This window comes from Papio anubis, chromosome 17 (genome assembly GCF_008728515.1).
Source record: "Papio anubis isolate 15944 chromosome 17, Panubis1.0, whole genome shotgun sequence".
NCBI lineage: Eukaryota > Metazoa > Chordata > Mammalia > Primates > Cercopithecidae > Papio > Papio anubis.
In genome coordinates, this window is record NC_044992.1 from 49,047,786 (window position 1) to 49,065,638 (window position 17,853).

The 17,853-nt window shown below is 48.9% G+C and overlaps 1 protein-coding gene across 4 annotated transcripts in view; it reads right to left on the reverse strand.

Annotated features, from left to right (window-relative positions):
• ACLY (ATP citrate lyase) overlaps positions 1-17,853 on the reverse strand; it is a 53,955-nt gene that overhangs the window by 4,270 nt on the left and 31,832 nt on the right. For all 4 annotated transcript variants that reach the window (XM_031657611.1, XM_031657609.1, XM_031657610.1 and 1 more), the window contains 9 exons: positions 15,699-15,803; positions 13,306-13,502; positions 11,428-11,509; positions 10,372-10,482; positions 5,295-5,422; positions 4,609-4,702; positions 2,873-3,027; positions 1,117-1,267; positions 774-917 (listed from right to left, as the gene is read on the reverse strand). In XM_031657611.1, the coding sequence (XP_031513471.1) occupies positions 774-917; positions 1,117-1,267; positions 2,873-3,027; positions 4,609-4,702; positions 5,295-5,422; positions 10,372-10,482; positions 11,428-11,509; positions 13,306-13,502; positions 15,699-15,803 (1,167 nt within the window). The remainder of the gene's footprint in view (positions 1-773; positions 918-1,116; positions 1,268-2,872; positions 3,028-4,608; positions 4,703-5,294; positions 5,423-10,371; positions 10,483-11,427; positions 11,510-13,305; positions 13,503-15,698; positions 15,804-17,853) is intronic.

Below are 17,853 nucleotides of genomic sequence, written 5' to 3' on the forward strand. Positions count from 1 at the left end.
CCCAGACAGGGGCTGTTCCTCCAGCACAGATGGCAGAGAACAGGCACAGCCAACCCTCAGTGGATATAGTGTGAATGAGACATAAACCTTTGCTGTGGTAAGCCACTGAGATTTTTGGAGTTGTCTGTTACTAGCCTAAAGTGACCAATATGTCCCCTCAACCTGACCTTGGTCCTTTTACCCATAAGGTTCATTTGGGAAACCAAAGTTACCATATTTTCCATCTCATTTCAGCTGCTATTTCCATACTGCAAGCGAACGACAGAAAAACTGTTAAGGGCAATCTGTATTATCAAATGGAAAAAATAGCTGTCTTGTATTTGGCATCTGTCAACACATCCAAAGCTTTGTATGTTGGGAGTTGAAAGCTTAGGTATTCTCCCAAATGAATTAATGCCCCCTATCACCACCCACCCGGCAGATCCATCCCACTTTGTTGTTGTTGTTGTTGTTTGGGATAGAATTTCACTCTTGTTGCCCAGGCCGGAGTGCAATGGCATGATCTCGGCTCACCACAACCTCCACTTCCCAGGTTCAAGCGATTCTCCTACCTCAGCCTCCTGAGTAGCTGGGATTACAGGCATGCACCACCATGCCCGGCTAATTTTTTTGTATTTTTGGTAGAGAAGGGGTTTCTCCATGTCGGTCAGGCTGGTCTCCAACTCGCGACCTCAGGTGATCCACTCACCTTGGCCTCCCAAAGTGCTGAGATTACAGGCATGAGCCACTGCGCCCGGCCTCTATCCTACTTTTTTAGGAGAGTAACAACTCACCGACTTCACTCGGTGACCAATGCCCATGATCAGTTTCCCTTCCTTCTTCATCTTGTTCACAAACTCCATGGGGATAATGCCACTGTCAAAGGCTTTACTGAACATCTTGGCTGCTGCATCCAAGGCACCCCCAAACCGATCCCCCTGCAGGAGAAACAAGTGCATGTTGCCTTGAGCTTTAAGAATTTCCTTCAGCTGGGCAAACCAACCCAGCGTGTCCTGAACGGGCCTGAGCACTGGGTTTTACACTCAGGGGCTCCTTCTAGGGCCCTGCTGTGGCAAAGCAGCATGAGGCCAAGGCCCAGTGTCCCCACTGTTCACCTCCCAGGATGACAGTACTTACGATGGTGAGCAGCCCCGAGGTGAGGCTGGAGACCAGGTCTTTCCCAGCTCGCGCACAAATGATGGTGTTGTGGGCTCCTGAGACGGCTGGCCCGTGATCAGCTGTTACCATCAGACACATCTCAATGAACTGGCAAGAGTACTTAGGCAACCTGGTAGCCGGGGGAATGAAAGCCAGGAGAGAGTCGACAAGACCACGCTCGTACTTTCTCCCATCTCCCTAAACAAGTCATTCAAATCCAAGACGGGTAACTACCAATCCAAGTCTAATACTACTACACAACTCTCAGGCAAAACCTCCTGATTCTTTTCTTTAGACAGAGTCTCATTCTGTCGCCCAGGCTGGAGTGCAGTAGTACAATCTTGGCTCACTGCAACCTCCACCTCCTAGGTTCAAGCAGTTTGCCTGCCTCAGCCTCCCAAGAAGCTGGGACTACAGGTACGCACCAGCACACCGGTCTAATTTTTTTATTTTTAGTAGAGATGAGATTTTGCTATGTTGGCCAGGCTGGTCTTGAACTCCTGGCCTCAAGTGATCTGCCCACCTTGGCCTCCCAAAGTGCTGGGATTACATACAGGCATGAGCCACCATGCCCGGCCCCAAATACTGTTTGTAAAATAGAGTTTGAAACCAGAGTTTTAAATCTATTCTTTGGTCAGTGATTTTCAGCATGAGTTGCCTGCACCAGGATTTGACCTGTATTTGTGGCTATGCTGCATGTGCCAGACAGACAGGGGGTGAGAACCCTGTCCCTTCACAGTGTAAGAGGCCCCATGCCTGGTTCCTGTAGTATTCAACCTCCCAACTAAGAATCAGGAACAAAGTACGGAGAGGTGGGAGGCAGGAGCAGACAGAAAGAGACCTGCTCAGGTGTCATAACCCATGAACTTTTCCCAGGAAGGGTCCAAAGCAGGACCAAGACCCATCTCTCTGCAGGTGAGGGCATGACACAACCCAAGACATTGACCTGGCCTTCTGCCCGGCACCACCTTAAGCCAGGCCTCTGTGAATCACATACTCACTGGCTCCCCTGCCCAGCCGTCAGTCCCATGGGAGGGCTAAGATTGGGAGTTGCAGAGAAAACCAATTTTTTCTAACATTCAAGCTGACGGGAGAAAGAAATTTGCAAAGTGAACACAACATAAGGTACTTTCTTTTTCTTTTCTTTTTTTTTCGAGATGGAGTATTTTTGCTCTTGTTGCCCAGGCTGGAGTGCAATGGCGCGATCTTGGCTCACTGCAACCTACACCTCCTGGGTTCAAGTGATTCTCCTGCCTCAGCCTCCTTGAGTAGCTGGGATTACAGGCGCGCACCACCATGCCCAGCTAATTTTTTGTATTTTTAGTAGAGACAGGGTTTCACCATGTTGGCCAGGCTGGTCTTGAACTCCTGACCTCAAGTGATCCACCTACCTCGGCCTCCCAAAGTATTGGGATGACAGGCGTGAGCCACTGCGCCCGGCCCATAAGGTACTCTCTATCTGTTCAGCAGCGTCACGAGGCCCACACTCCTTAGGCCACCACATTTTCCAGTTCTCTCCTGCCTAACCTCTATCTTGCTGTCAAGAGGTCTGCATTTGGCCGGGTGCAGTGGCTCATAGCTTACGTGTCCTTCCTCTGCCCTTTCAATTGACCCGTGGCCCCAAAGATTGACCTTTGACACACTCCCCAGGCCTGTCCACTCCCACTCCTTTGTTGGGGGAAAATCATTAACTCCGAGCTGCAGGGCCCTGTCATCTTCTGCCCTCCATGCTCACCTTTTCTGGAACCAGAGGAGGCCGAGGACCCCGCCAATGCCCATCTCTTCCTTGAAGACCTCCGTGATAGGCATGCCCGCATAGATGAGCTCCTGTCCTCGCTCATCACAGATGCTGGTCATGAATGAGGCAGGTTTGCGGATCAAACCAAGCTCCTGGGCAGAGATGGGGCAGAGGGAAGCAGGGCCCTGGTGACCACCACAGATTCTTCCAGGACTGCCCCGCTGTGTGTACTCTCAGAACCAAAGTGCCCCAGGAATGTCTTAAACTCTGGCAGCAAAGCAACAACTCTTAGACGAAGTTTTCCCAAGAAAGAAGTGCAAAAGCCCTTTCATTAAATCATTTTGGACACAGAAAACAGGAGGACCCATGGTACCACTTGGCATCAGCACTATCAGCACTATCTCTATCCTTCTCTGAGCATTTGCTGGGCTAGAAAATAACCTAAGCAGCTTATATCCATTGCTTCATTTCTGGAGGGGGACAAGGGTCTCTCTGTTGCCCAGGCTGGAGTACACTGGTGCGATCATAGCTCACTTCAGCCTCAAACTCCTAGCTAGGCTCAAACGATCCTCCCGCCTCTGCCTCCCAGTAGCTGGGGCCACAGGGCACGCACTGCCACGCCTGGCTAATTTAAAATTTTTTTTTGTAGAGACAGGGTCTTGCTATGTTGTCCAGGCTGGTCTTAAACTCTTGGGCTCAAGCAAATTCTCCCACCTCGGCCTCCCCAAGTCCTGGGATTACAGGCGTGAGATCCCGTCCATTCCTTCATTTTTTTTTTTTTTTTTGAGATGGAGTCTTGCTGTGTCGCCCAGGCTGGAGTGTAGTGGTGTTATCTCAGCTCACTGCAACCTCTGCCTCCCGGGTTCAAGCAATTCTCCTGCCTCAGCCTCCCGAGTAGCTGGGATTACAGGAGTCCATCACTGCGCCTGGCTAATTTTTGTATTTTTTTCAGTAGAGATGGGGTTTCACCATGTTGGCCAGGCTGGTCTCGAATTCTTGACCTCAGGTGATCCACCCACCCCAGCCTCCCAAAGTGGTGGGATTACAGGCATGAGCCACTGCGCCCAGCACTTTTTTTTTTTTTTTTTTTTTTAATTAGAGACAGGGTCTTACTCTGTAACCCAGGATGGAGTGCAGTGGCACAGTCATGGCTAACTTCAGCCTTCAACTCCTGGTCTCAAGCAGTCCTCCCACCTTGGCCTCCAAAAGTGTCAACTTGACTGAATTGAGGGATACAAAGTATTGATCCTGGGTGTGTCTGTGTAGGTGTTGCCAAAAGAGATTAACATTTGAGTCAGTGGGCTGGGGAAGGCAGATCCACCCTTAATGTGGTGAGCACAATCTAATCAGCTTCCAGCAAATATAAAGCAGCCAGAAAAACATGAGAAAAAGAGAGATGGGCTTAGCCCCCAGACTACATCTTTCTCCTGTGCTGGATGCTTCCTGCCCTCGAACATTGGACTCCAAGTTCTTCAGTGTGGGGACTCGGACTGGCTCTCCTTGCTCCTCAGCTTACAGACAGCCTATTGTGGTACCTTGTGATCATGTAAGTTAATACCTAATAAACTCTCCTTTATATATATATATCCTATTAGTTCTGTCCCTCTAAGAGATCCCCGACTAATACAGAAGGCCTGGTTTCCAAGAGTTCGAGGCAAATCAATGAGAAACCCACCACCATAGACCCACAGATCTCTCTTGTTCACACTGTTAGGGACATTCAAGGCACCTACCCTGGCCCAGGAGTAGTCCATGGGCACGGTTGGGGGCGGCACCTCCTGGGCAGGTACAATGACTCCATTGGCCACAAGATCTTCGTACACAGACCTGGGAGGCAGGAAAAAAAGACATCCATGTGGATTTTCTTATTTTGGGCTTCTGTAAGACATCCCAAGAATGCTCTATCTAACCCAAACACTGTAGGTTTTAGTTTACTCTTACCTGCTGAATTCTGAGAACTAAATGAAAACAAGTTCTAGCCAAGACTGCACCTGCCCCTCTGCTCCCTAATACCTCACATCCCAGTCTCTGGATGGCAAGGAAGGACAGAGCTGGGAGTCCAGACAGGTTTAAGAGATGGGAAGAGATCAGAGGGTATCTAATAACTCTCTATTGATCATAGGTAACACTCTCTAAACATTTTCATGCAGAGCTCTCATCTGTGGCTGCCGCCTCCCAGCCAAATAGGTAGGCTCAGAAACTCAACACGTTTTAACACCAGCCTAGACCTACTGCTTCCACAAACTAAATAAAACAAAAGGAAAGCCAAAGAGAAAGAGGATTTTGAACCATCCATACAGCTGCGCTAGACACCAAGAGGGACCAGAAATATGGGATGTCCCTGTGTGGGAGAGGCTGCTGTCTCAGGAGGAATTTGGAAAGGAGGGGGAGGCCGCCATCCTCCCCAAGGTCCACTTACTGGATGATCTCTCCAAGCTCATCAAAGCTCCGGGGCACAAACACTCCTGCTTCCTTCAAAGCCTGGTTCTTGGCTACTGCAGTTTCAGAAGCCTGGTTGGCACAAGCTCCAGCATGGCCAAACTGGACCTGGAAAGCAAAGGAAAGTAGCTTTACTGCTAATCCCCCAAGAGTGAACAACAAATTCCCAGGGAAATGCCAGCACTGGTCATAGGCTGGCACTGTGCTAAACACTTTACATGAATCACTTCATTTAAGCCTCAGGCAAGGTCACTGAATAGGTACAATAGATGATTTCCATTTTACAGACGAGGAAACTGAAGTACAGAGAAGTTCAGAAGCTTTATCAGGGTCACACAGCTAATGTGCATGGAAGTGAGGATACAAAGACTGGCAGCGCAACCCCAGAATCATCTTCCTTTTTTTTTCCCCCTTATCTTTTGTTTTGTTTTAAGACGAAGTCTTGCTCTTGTCACCCAGGCTGGAGTGCAATGGCGTGATTTCAGCTCACTGCAACCTCTGCCTCCTGGGTTCCAGTGATTCTCCTGCCTCAGCCACCCATGTAGCTGGGATTACAGGCGCCTACCACCATGCCCAGCTAATTTTTGTATTTTTAGTAGAGATGGGGTTTCACCATGTTGGCCAGGCTGGTCTCGAACTCCTAACCTCAGGTGATCCACCAGCCTCAGCCTCCCAAAGTGCTGGGATTACAGGTGTGAGCCACCACACCTGCCCCTCCCACCCTTTTTTTTAAGTGACAGGGTCTCACTCTGTCACACAGGCAGGAGTAAAGTGATGCAGTCACAGTTCACTGGCACCTTGGCCTCCTTGGGCTCAGGTAATCCTCCCACCTCAACCTTCTCAATAGCTGGGACTACAGAGATGTGCCTGGGAGGCTGAGGTTGCAATGAGCCAAGATTATGCCACTGCACTCCAGCCAGGGTGACAAGAGCAAGACTCTCACAACACCGTGAAAATAGAGCAATACCATGTCTCAAAAAAAAAAAAAAAAGAAGCACTAAGTAAGTGGTGACTGCGTCTTTGTTTTTTCTTTTCTTTTTTTTTTTTTTCGAGACAGGGTCTCACTCTAGTTACCCATGCTGGAATGCAGTGGCGCTATCTTGGCTCACTGCAGCCTCAACCTCCCAGGCTCAGGTGATTCTCCCACCTACTCCCATGTAGCTGGAACTACAGGCGTATGCCACCACAGGTGTAGGCCTGGCTACAAGATTTTTGTATTTTTAGTAGAGACGGGGTTTCGCCATGTTGTCCAGGCTGGTCTCCAACTCCTGGACTCAAGCAACTCACCCACCTCAGCCTCCCAAGCTGCTGGGATTACAGGCGTGAGCCAGCGCGCCCAGCGTGACTGTGCGTTTAACCAAGCGATGGAGGAAATTAACACAGACATCTGATACAAAGCCTTCTCTTAGGATGGGGTGCAGAGGGTAATCATAGTACTATCTAACCTGTTTACATAACACTATGTTCAGGCACTTTTCTAAGAGTTTTACTCATTCAATCTCAGTAGCTATGATCGTTTCCTATAAAAAAGGAAATGGGAGCATAGATGGGTAAAGTGATTTATCCCAGGTCACACAGGTAGTATGTGGTAGCACTTGAACCTAGGCAACCTGGCCTCAGCCTGTGCTCTTCACCATGCAAATAGAACAAAAAGGTGAAAAGGTTAGGAACTGCTGCTCTGTAAGCAACGGTTGAAAGACACCTTAAAGCGTGGGTTCTCAATGCGTTCTTTGTAGGATTTAATCTGCATCCGCAGATGGGTGGGAAAGAGAAGAAATTCTATGTTCAGAAACCCTGGGTTTAAGGAAGTTAAGTTTCTTTAACTCTGGATTTCTCAAAACTAAAACCAAAATTTCTAAAAGGGAGATGAATTATTTAAAAAACAAAACTAAAGGGCCAGGTGCAGTGGCTCACAAGGTCAGGAGATCGAGACCATCCTGGCTAACATGGTGAAACCCCATCTCTACTAAAAGAATACAAAAAAATTAGCTGAGTGTGGTGGCGGGCGCTTGTAGTCCCAACTACTCCGGAGGCTGAGACAGCAGAATGGCATGAACCCGGGAGGCGGAGCTCGCAGTGAGCCAGATTGCACCACTGCACTACAGCCTGGGCAACAGAGCCAGACTCGGTCTCAAAAAAAAAAAAAACCTAAAATAATTCAAGGACCCATCCCACCCATGGGGCGATGAGTGCCGGCCAGATACTGAAATGTGAGATGCTCACCCTCTTAGAAGTGTCTTGATCATGGTGGGGATGTGGAGGTGGGGTGGAAAGGTGGAGTGGCTGGTAATGCGAAGCAAGCCAGGAGAAACAATGGGGGAGGCTGATTGATTTTTGGTTGTTGGGTGAGTATGGAGTTGGGGGAGAGCACTCAAGAAGAAAGAGAATCGGCTGGGCGTGGTAACTCACGGCTGTAATCCCAGCACTTTGGGAGGCCGAGGCAGGTGGATCACCTGAAGTCAGGAGTTCGAGACCAGCCTGGCCAACATGGTGAAACCCTGTCTCCACTAAAAATACAAAAGTTAGCCGGGCATGGTGGCATGCACCTGTAACCCCAGCTACTTGGGAGGCTGAAGCAGGGGAATCACTTGAACCAGGGAGGCAGAGGTTGCAGTGAGCTGAGATCGCACCACTGCACTCTAGCCTGGGCGACAGAGTGAGACTCCGTCTCAATAAATAAATAAATAAATAAATACATAAATACATAAATAAATAAGAATCAGGGACAGCTTCATGGAATAAGTGGACTCACAAGGCATGGAAAGGAATAGTTTCTAAGACCTATGCACGCCAGACCTTTAAATAAATAAGAATCAGGGACAGCTTCATGGAATAAGTGGACTGACAAGGCATGGAAAGGAATAGTTTCTAAGACCTATGTACGCCAGACCTTTACAATTACTTTCTCATTTAAGTCATACAACAACCTTGCAGCATCCTCATTTTACAGCTCACGAAACAGTTACCAAGAGGCTAAATGACTTGCCCAGGTCTACTAATATCTGATTTTAAAGATCTGATCTCGGTTCACTGCATCCTCCGCTTCCCAGGTTCAAGCCATTCTCCTGCCTTAGCCTCCTGAGTAGCTGGCATTATATGCACCAGCCACCACGTCTGGCTACACAGATCTACCAAGGTCTGCTTTTAAAGCCTGTGCAAGCAGAGCTCACCCTGGAGGGATGGGCAGGATGATTCTGGACCTCTCCTCCCCTTTTACTTACTTGGAAAAAAAAATAAAAATAAAAAAACCCACACACACACAGAGTTTGTACAAAATGGATATTATAAGCATTTACTGAACTCTGCCCCTTCTTACAGGTAATGTATCTTAAACTCTTTCTGTATCAACATATCAAGTTCCACCTCCTTCTTTGCATGCCTGCCCCGTTTTCCATTAGTTTGTGGATATGCCATGCTGACAGTACCCTCCTGATAAGCATGTAAGTTGTTTCCAGGCCAGGCACGGTGGCTCACGCCTGTAATCCCAGCACTTTGGGAGGACGAGGCAGGCGGATCACAAGGTCAAGAGTTCGAGACCAGCCTGACCAACATGGTAAAACCCCGTCTCTACTGAAAATACAAAAATTAGCTGGGTGTGGTGGCATGCGCCTGTAATCCCAGCTACTCAGGAGGCTGAGGCAGGAGAATCACTTGAACCCAGGAGGCAGAGGTTGCAGTGAGCTGAGATCACACCATTGCACTCCAGCTTGGGTGACAGAGTGAGATTCCGTCTCAAAAAAAAAAAAAAAAAAAGTTGTTTCCAGTTTTTGCCGTTATGACACTGCAGAGTATTCTTGTACACATACTTTGAAACACTCTGCATGTATACCCATGGGGTAAATCTGCAAAAGTGGAATTACTCATTCAAAGAAGACATGCACTTGACAACTGGACAAATATTGCCACTCTGAGGTGGGCAGGAATCTGAAGGGGAAAAGCATGCATTCTAGGAAGAGTGACAATAGCTTACCGGAAGGAAAACTTTAGGGTTAAGGATTCTCATGATTGCAGGAAGCCTTGAAGGCTTTACCTTTTTATATACACAGCACTAAGAGAAGGCCCTACACTCACAGGGTGCTTAACAACTATTGATAAACTAATTGGGTGATGAGTGGTTGTTTCCTTTTTGAGATGGAGTTTTGCTCTTGTAGCCCAGGCTGGAGTACAATGGCGTGATCTCAGCTCACTGCAACTTCCAACTCCCGGGTTCAAGTGATTCTCTTGCCTCAGCCTCCTGAGTAGCTGGGATTACAGGCATGTGCCACCATGCCCGACTTGTTCTGTATTTTTAGTAGAGATTGAGGTTTCTCCATGTTGGTCAGGTTGGTTTCGAACTCCCAACCTCAGGTGATCCTCCCACCTCGGCTTCCCAAAGTGCTGGGATTACAGGCATGAGCCACCATGCCCGGCTTTTCCTTCAATTTCATCATCATCATCACGTGGGCCACCTTCAAGGTGGTAGAGGGTTCTCTAAGCTGAAGTATAGGGGCTGAAGTCTGGTGTATGATCCCCCAGCAGAAGACAGATAGCTCAGAAGCTTAGCAGATAGCAGAAGCCTAAGGAGTGTTTATACTCAACAGTATCAGGTGCCGCCAGGCACTTTCACATACATTTTATCATTTTAACACATGAAGAACAAACCTTTCCTTCTACCACCTCTCCCCACACAAAACATTTCACCAAGCCCCACCCAGCTGAGCTCAGGCTGTGTCCTTCTCCCTCCTCAGCCTCCTTTCCATCAGCAAAGCCCTTCTCATCCCCTGAACTACAGTTCAAACATTACCTTCTCAGGGAAGCCATCTCAACTTCTCTAGACAGCTGGTTGCTACCTACGCCAAGCAGAGACTCAGAGCCTGATTCTGGCTTTAATCTGCTTATAAATTGGTCTCCTCCAACTGGATGAGAGCAGGGCCCTGGCTGGACTTTTGCAGTAACCAAGCAAGTAACAAATGTTTCTTGAAGGAACTAGCTGCTTAATAAGATGACTACATGGTTCACTTCAAATGCCCCCTTGCAATCCCCACTCCTAGCCCCGGAGTGACCCGTCTCAGCCATACCTCAGAGGAGAACATGGTGGCACAGGTCCCAATGCACCAGCAGACGATGGGCTTGGTGAGGCGGCCCTCCTTGATCCCCCGGCAAATCTTATATTCCTCAGTGCCCCCAATCTGCCAAGGAATGGGGAATGAGAAAAAGCCAAGTTAGTGGAGCCCATCCTGACGTAAAAACTGGATAGAAAATGGAGGGACATGGGCTTTGGCCAAATAAAAGGAGTTTAGTTTCAGCCTGGATACAAGGAGGATTTCTAAAGGAACAAACAGCAGGTCTCCTAGAGGAATCTCTGGGACCCCCCCTTCCTGATCCTGATCTAGAGATATAACATGATTTAGGATTAGACCTGCCTTCAGAGGTGCAAACAAGGGATGGAGTTATGGGACTCCCACATTTTTCAGTATTTAGAAAATTTTTTTTAACTGTTCTATCCAAAAGTCATCAAATTTTTTAAAAAGCGTTTTTTTTTTTTTTTTTTTTTTTTTCCCCCAGAGTCTTGCTCTGTCTCCCAGGCTGGAGGACAGTGGTGTGATCTCTGTTCACTGCAACCTCTACCTCCTGGGTTCAAGTGATTCTCCCACCTCAGCCTCCCGAGTGGCTGGGATTACAAGTGCATACCACCACGCCTGGTTAATTTTTGTATTTTTAGTAGAGATGGGTTTTCACCATGTAGGCCAGGATGGTCTAGAATTCCTGATCAAGTGACCCACCTGTCTCAGCCTTCCAAAGTGCTGGAAGGATTACAGGTGTTAGCCACCATACCTGGGCAAAAAAATGCACTTTTTACTCCAGCTTTCCACTGCCCACCAGGTAGAGACCACGGCCAGCCAGAGCAGAGCTTCTCTCTTACTGGTGCTAAACTGGGAGGTAAGAACTCCTTTCTCTGAAACATAAATGGCAGTACTAATAGTGACAACTTCGAGGCCCCAGCATCTAGAGGGTGGGATTACCAGGGACTGTCCCTTTAAGTTACATGTAACCAAAATGTTTAAATTTTTTGAAAACTGAGATTATGCATTACAGTTTTAAAATCATATATATATATATTTGAAGTAACTCACCTCTCCAAGAACCACAATCATTTTGACTCCTGGAGTGTCCTGATAGCGTAACACATGATCCATGAATGTGGAGCCTGGATACCTGTTGAGGGCAGGGAGTATCAGGATACAGGATCAGGAGGAGGCATGGGAAAGTGTGTACAGGGTTAGGAAGCACACTTGTACCAGGAACACTGGATTTTAGGGGGTGTGGATGGCCGGTAAGGGTCCAGAGATGCCCCAGCAATAATGGAGAAGGGTAGGAGGGGGAAGGTAGCAAATGGAGCAGAAGGGAAGAAAGAGGAGGGAAGGAGTTGGAGCTATCTAACTCGCAAAGGAAAAGACAGCACAAAATAAGCCCAGAGAGGTTCACTCAGCACTAAGAGATGACCGAGAGGGCACACCCTGGTGCAGTTGTTTTAAAACACATCCACAAAAGGCCAGGGGCAGTGGCTCATGCCTGTAATTCCAGCACTTTGGGAGGCCCAGGAGGGTAGATCACCTGAGGTCACGAGTTCCAGACCAGCCTGGCCAACATAGTGAAACCCCGTCTCTACTAAAAATACAAAAATCAGCCAGGTGTGGTGGTGAGCGTTTGTACAGTCCCAGCTACTCGGGAGGCTGAGGCAGGAGGATCGCTTGAATTTTCTGATCGTCTCAAAAAAAAAAATCTAAGAACACACACATATTTTCTTTCTTTTTGAGATGAAGTCTTGCTCTTTCACCCAGGCTTGAGTGTAGTGGTGCAATCTTGGTGCGCTGCAACCTCCGCCTCCCAGGTTCAAGCGATCCTCCTGCCTCAGCCTCCGGAGTAGCTGGCACTACTGGCATACACCACCACATCTGGCTAACTTTTTTTGGTAGAGATGGGGGTCTCACTGTGTTGCCTCAGCTGGTCTCGAATTTCTGGGCTGAAACAATCCTCCTACCTAAGCTTCCCAAAGTGCTGGGATGACAGGCATAAGCCACTGTTCTAGGCCTCTTCATGTCTTTTGATATGATCATTATAAATCTAAGAAGACAATCTAAACAAGCAGCATTTCCTAGACTTATTCCCGGAGCCTTTGGTCAGGCAGTACCCAAAGACTGGGGATTCCCAGGCCACACCCCTAAAGACCTTGGTGAGAGTTCTTCCTCACCCAGGCATCCTATCGGAAATCATGTGGTAAAGCCAGGCAGACAGACAAGGTGACTCTATCTCAACAGCTTTTGGTTTCTAAGCCCGACAGCAGTGGTAACAGTAGGAATAATAAACAATAATGGCTAACATTTATTATGGACTTACTAAGTGCCAGACGTTACTCTAAGATATAACACTCTATTCATGACCTACTGATCAGTGTTCCCACTAACAAAAATAATGAGGATACTAGTGTTAACTACCATAAAAACTCACTGAGCACCTGCTGAGAGCAGGCCCTGGCTCAGACACTTCCATGTATTACACCTCATTTATTCCTCCAGTGACCCCATGAGGTGGGGGATATTATTTACCCACTTGATGGAGGTCTAGGGAGGTTAAGTAACCGGTCCCCAGGATGGCCCCTGCCACCCACCCCCTACAAAAGAGGGAAAATGGGATTTGAACCTCTTCAATCCAATTTCAGAACTGGCCCTCCTAACCACTGCACTCTGCTGCCTCCCTGTGGCCAATCACAACAAACAAAATTATCCCCAAAGCCCAGTCGCCTCTGCTGCACATTGCCCTGTTCTGTGCTTTCCGATTTCATGCTCTGTCAGTCCTGAGACAAGAGCAGTGATGCCCCATTGTTTAGACTTCAGCAGCATTCCTGTGGGCCTGGAACTCAGGGGCAGTGAGCAGCCTGCAGGACACAGCGTCACCTCCTAGCTTGCCGCTCTCAATGTGGGAAGCCCCTCCTTGGCTTCCCAGGTGATTACCTGTCCCCACCAATGGCCACACCCTCATAGACGCCATCCGTGGTCCGAGAGATGATATTGTTGAGCTCGTTGGACATGCCTCCAGAACGTGAGACATAGGCCACGCTGCCTGGGCGGTACAATTTGGAGGCCAGGATGTTGTCCAGCATCCCACCCGTGTTCCCAATCTTAAAGCACCCAGGCTTGATGCCTCCAACCTGTGGGGGCAGAAACCACAATCAGGGAGGAAGGTGGCTTCCAGATTCACCTCGAAGAATCACAAAGCCCCTGCATTACTGCCCAGCCCTCTCTTGCCAGGCTGGGGAGAGAATGATGAAGAGGAATCACACTTGCCCATTGGGTTTCCCGCTTAGGAAAGTCTCCTTTCTCTCAAGAGACATTATACAGAACAAAAGACAGCCTTCTTTGTGAAACATGGCTCACTAATTCAGGTTCAGATACATATACTCAGCCCAGCACAGTGGCTCAGGCCTGTAATCTCAGCTCTTTGGAAATAAATACTAGTTTCAACTTTTTAATACAGTAAGAAGTAAAAATAAGCCAGGCTGGCCGGGCGCGGTGGCTCAAGCCTGTAATCCCAGCACTTTGGGAGGCCGAGATGGGCGGATCACGAGGTCAGGAGATCGAGACCATCCTGGCTAACCCGGTGAAACCCCTGCCTCTACTAAGAAATACAAAAATAGCCGGGCGAGGTGGTGAAGCCTCTGTGGTCCCAGCTACTCGAGGCTGGAGGGGCCGGAGAAGGATGTGGAACCCGAGGTGCGGCGGAGCTGTGGTGAGCTGAGACTGCCACTGCACTCCAGCCTGGGCGGTAGAGCGAGACTCCGCCTCAAAAGCCAGGGTGTAGAGGAACATTTCCGTAATCCCAGCTACTCAGGAGGCTGAGGCAGGGAGACTGCTCGAGCTTAGGAGTTCAGGGCTGCTGAAGTGTGCTATAACCGCACCAGTGAAAAGCCACTGCACTCCAGCAACACAGTGAGACCCTGCTTCTTAAAAAAACAAACAAAACATAATTCAAAGAACAATTTCAGCCAGGCATGGTGGCTCACGCCTGCAATCCCAACACTTTTGGAGGCTGAAGGGGGCAGATTACCTGAGGTTGGGAGTTTGAGACCAGCCTGGCTAACATGGTGAAATCTTGTCTCTACTAAAAATACAAAAATTAGCCAGGCGTGGTGGTTCACACCTGTAGTCCCAGCTCCTCGGGAGGCTGAGGCAGGAGAATTTCTTGAACCAAGGAGGCAGAGGCTGTAGTGAGCCAAGATTGTGCCACTGCACTCCTGCACTACCTGGGCCACCTAGGTAACAGAGCAAGACTCCATCTCAAAGGCAAAACAAACAAACAAACAAACAAACAAACAAACAAAAAACAAAGGCCAAGCACGGTGGCTCACGCCTGTAACTCCAGGACTTTGGGAGGCCGAGGCGGGTGGATCATTTGAGGTCAGGAGTTCGAGACCAGCCTGGCCAACACAGTGAAACCCCGCCTCTACTAAAAATACAAAAATTAGCCGGGCATGGTGGCAGCCGCCTGTAGTCCCAGCTACTCGGGAGGCTGAGGTAGGGGAATTGCTTGAACCCAGGAGGTGGAAGTTGCAGTGAGCCAAGATTGCACCACTGCACTCTAGCCTGGGCAACAGAGTGAGACTCTGTCCCCCGCTGCCCTCCAAAAAAGAATAATTTCTTCTTATATGAAGACTTTGGGCCACCAGGCAGTTTATTCTTTGGTTTAGCAAAGACTATGCTATGGTTGTATGAAGGTAGACAAATACTAAAAAATTACTCATTAGCTCCTTGAAACCATAAAGGTGATATGGACTAGGGAGAGAGTCCTTTAAAAAAATACCCAGGAGGCAGAGGTTGCAGTGAGCTAAGATCATGCCACTGCACTCCAGCCTGGGCAACAGAATGAGACTCCATCTCAAAAAAAAAAACCAAAACAAAAACTAAAAATGGGCCAGGCGCGTTGGCTCACACCTGTAATTCCAGCACTTTGGGAGGCTGAGGTGGGTGGATCACCCGACGTCAGGAGTTTGAGACCAGCCTGACCAACATGGTGAAACCCTGTCTCTACTAAAAATACAAAAATTAGCTGGGCATGGTGGCGGGTGCCTGTAATCCCAGCTACTTGGGAAGCTGAGGCAGGAGAATCACTTGAACCCGGAAGCAGAGGTTGCAGTGAGCCAAGATCGCGCCATTGCACTCCAGCCTACGCGTTGCAGAGAGACTCTGTCTCAAAAAAAAAGCTAAAAATGGACAGACTGATTTTCAACAAATACTTCCGGAACCTTCTCAAGGAGGGAGATAGAAGAGTCAAAAAGTAAACTTCCTAAGGGCACTGAACTTCATAAGATAGCATCGAACGTAAAAGGCTTTCCGGACAGGAAGCTCACAGTGGCAGGTCCGATGATGGTCACTCCCTTCTGGTCCGCCTTCTTGATCAGCTTTCTCGTGAGGGCCTCAGGGATGCCTTCGGCTATGATGGCGATGGTCCGGATCTAGAGGATGACAAGAGTCCCTTCCCGTTAACTTTCTGCCTCAGAAAGGGCAACAAGACAGCACCGTTCAAGGGCCCACCTCCCATTCCCCATGTCCCCTTCCAGGGTCCAAGAACAAAGTAATGTTAACAATATGCATGTCAGCCGGGCGCAGTGGCTCATGCTTGTAATCCCAGCACTTTGGGAGACCAAGGAGGGTGGATCTTCTAAGGTCAGGAGTTCAAGACCAGCCTGGCCAACATGGCAAAACCCCGTCTCTACTAAAAATACAAAAATTAGCTGGGCATGGTGGTGTGCGCCTGTAATCCCAACTACTAGGGAGGCTGAGGCAGGAGAATCGCTTGAGCCCAGGAGGTGGAGGTTGCAGTGAGCTGAGATGGCACCACTGCACTCCAGCCTGGGCAATAGAGCGAGACTCCATCTCAAAAACAAAACAAAACAAAAAAACAAAACCAATATGCATCTCATTCTTCCCACAGGCCTCTGCTCCTGATCACTCTAACCATCTCCTGAAAACACAGGTGGTGGATAGCTGAAACTGATCTCCACCAGCTAACGCCGCAGTGATCCACCCAACAGAGGCAGATATTTCGGAATCCCTGCTACAGTCATAGCAGCTACGTTCACTCTCACCCAAAAGCTCACACCCTCCTGTTGTCTACCTGCTCCTGTGCCTGCTCATAAAGCAGCTATCTAAGGCTTCTCCCCATGGTACCCTCCGAGTCTTGTCACCATCCCCATAGGACAGGGTCAGCGTTTAAGACAAATGAGCTGCGGCCGGGCGCGGTGGCTCAAGCCTGTAATCCCAGCACTTTGGGAGGCCGAGATGGGCGGATCACGAGGTCAGGAGATCGAGACCATCCTGGCTAACACGGTGAAACCCCGTCTCTACTAAGAAATACAAAAACTAGCCGGGCGAGGTGGCGGGCGCCTGTAGTCCCAGCTACTCGGGAGGCTGAGGCCGGAGAATGGCGTGAACCCGGGAGGTGGAGCTTGCAGTGAGCTGAGATCCGGCCACTGCACTCCAGCCTGGGATACAGAGCGAGACTCCGTCTCAAAAAAAAAAAAAAAAGAGAGAGAAATGAGCTGCTTCTACACTCAGCCCAGAGACGGGGTGGGAGGGGCATGGGACGGATCCAGGAATCATCTCTCTTTGGCTCTAAACCAGGGCCAGCAAACTTCTATAAAGGGTCAAGATAGTATTGTAGGGGCCAGGTGGAGTGGCTCATGCCTGTAATCCCAGCACTTTGGGAGTCTAAGGCAGGTGGATTCCTTGAGCCCAACAGTTCAAGGCCAGCCTGGGCAACACAGGGAGAGCCATTAGCTGGGCATAGTGGTGCATGCCTGTAATCCCAGCTACTCAGGAGGCTGAGGCAGGAGAATCGCTTGAACCTGGGAGGCAGAGGTTGCGATGAGCCGAGATCGCACCACTGCACTCCAGCCTGGGCAACAAGAGCAAAATTCCATCTCAAAAAACAAACAAAAAACAACCCTAAAACTAGGTGATGTGCTAGGTTTTGCCTTGGGCTGCAGTTTGCCAACCTCTGCCCTAGACTAAAGAAGTAGCAGCCGGGCGCGGTGGCTCACACCTATAATCCCAACACTTTGGGAGGCCGAGGCGGGTGGATCACCTGAGGCTGGAGTTCGAGACCAGCCTGACCAAAAAGGTGAAACCCCATCTCTATTGAAAATACAAAAATTAGCCAGGCATGGTGGCAGGCGCCTGTAGTATCAGCTACTTGGGAGGCTGAGACAGAAGAATTGCTGGAGTCCGGGAGGTGGAGGTTGCAGTGAACCAAGCAAGATCTTGCCACTGTACTCACTCTAGCTTGGGTGACGGAGAGAGACTCCATTTCAACAAATGTGTTTTCTTTTTCACTTCCTCTAGATATCAAAACAATTTTATGTTCTCCGGTCATAAACTCAAATAAGCCAGTCTGGGATCAGGTGATAATTTTCAACAAAATAATCAATATCCTAATTTTATTTTATTTTTTTTGAGATGGCGTCTCACTCTTGTTGCCCAGGCTGGAGTACAATAGCACCTTGG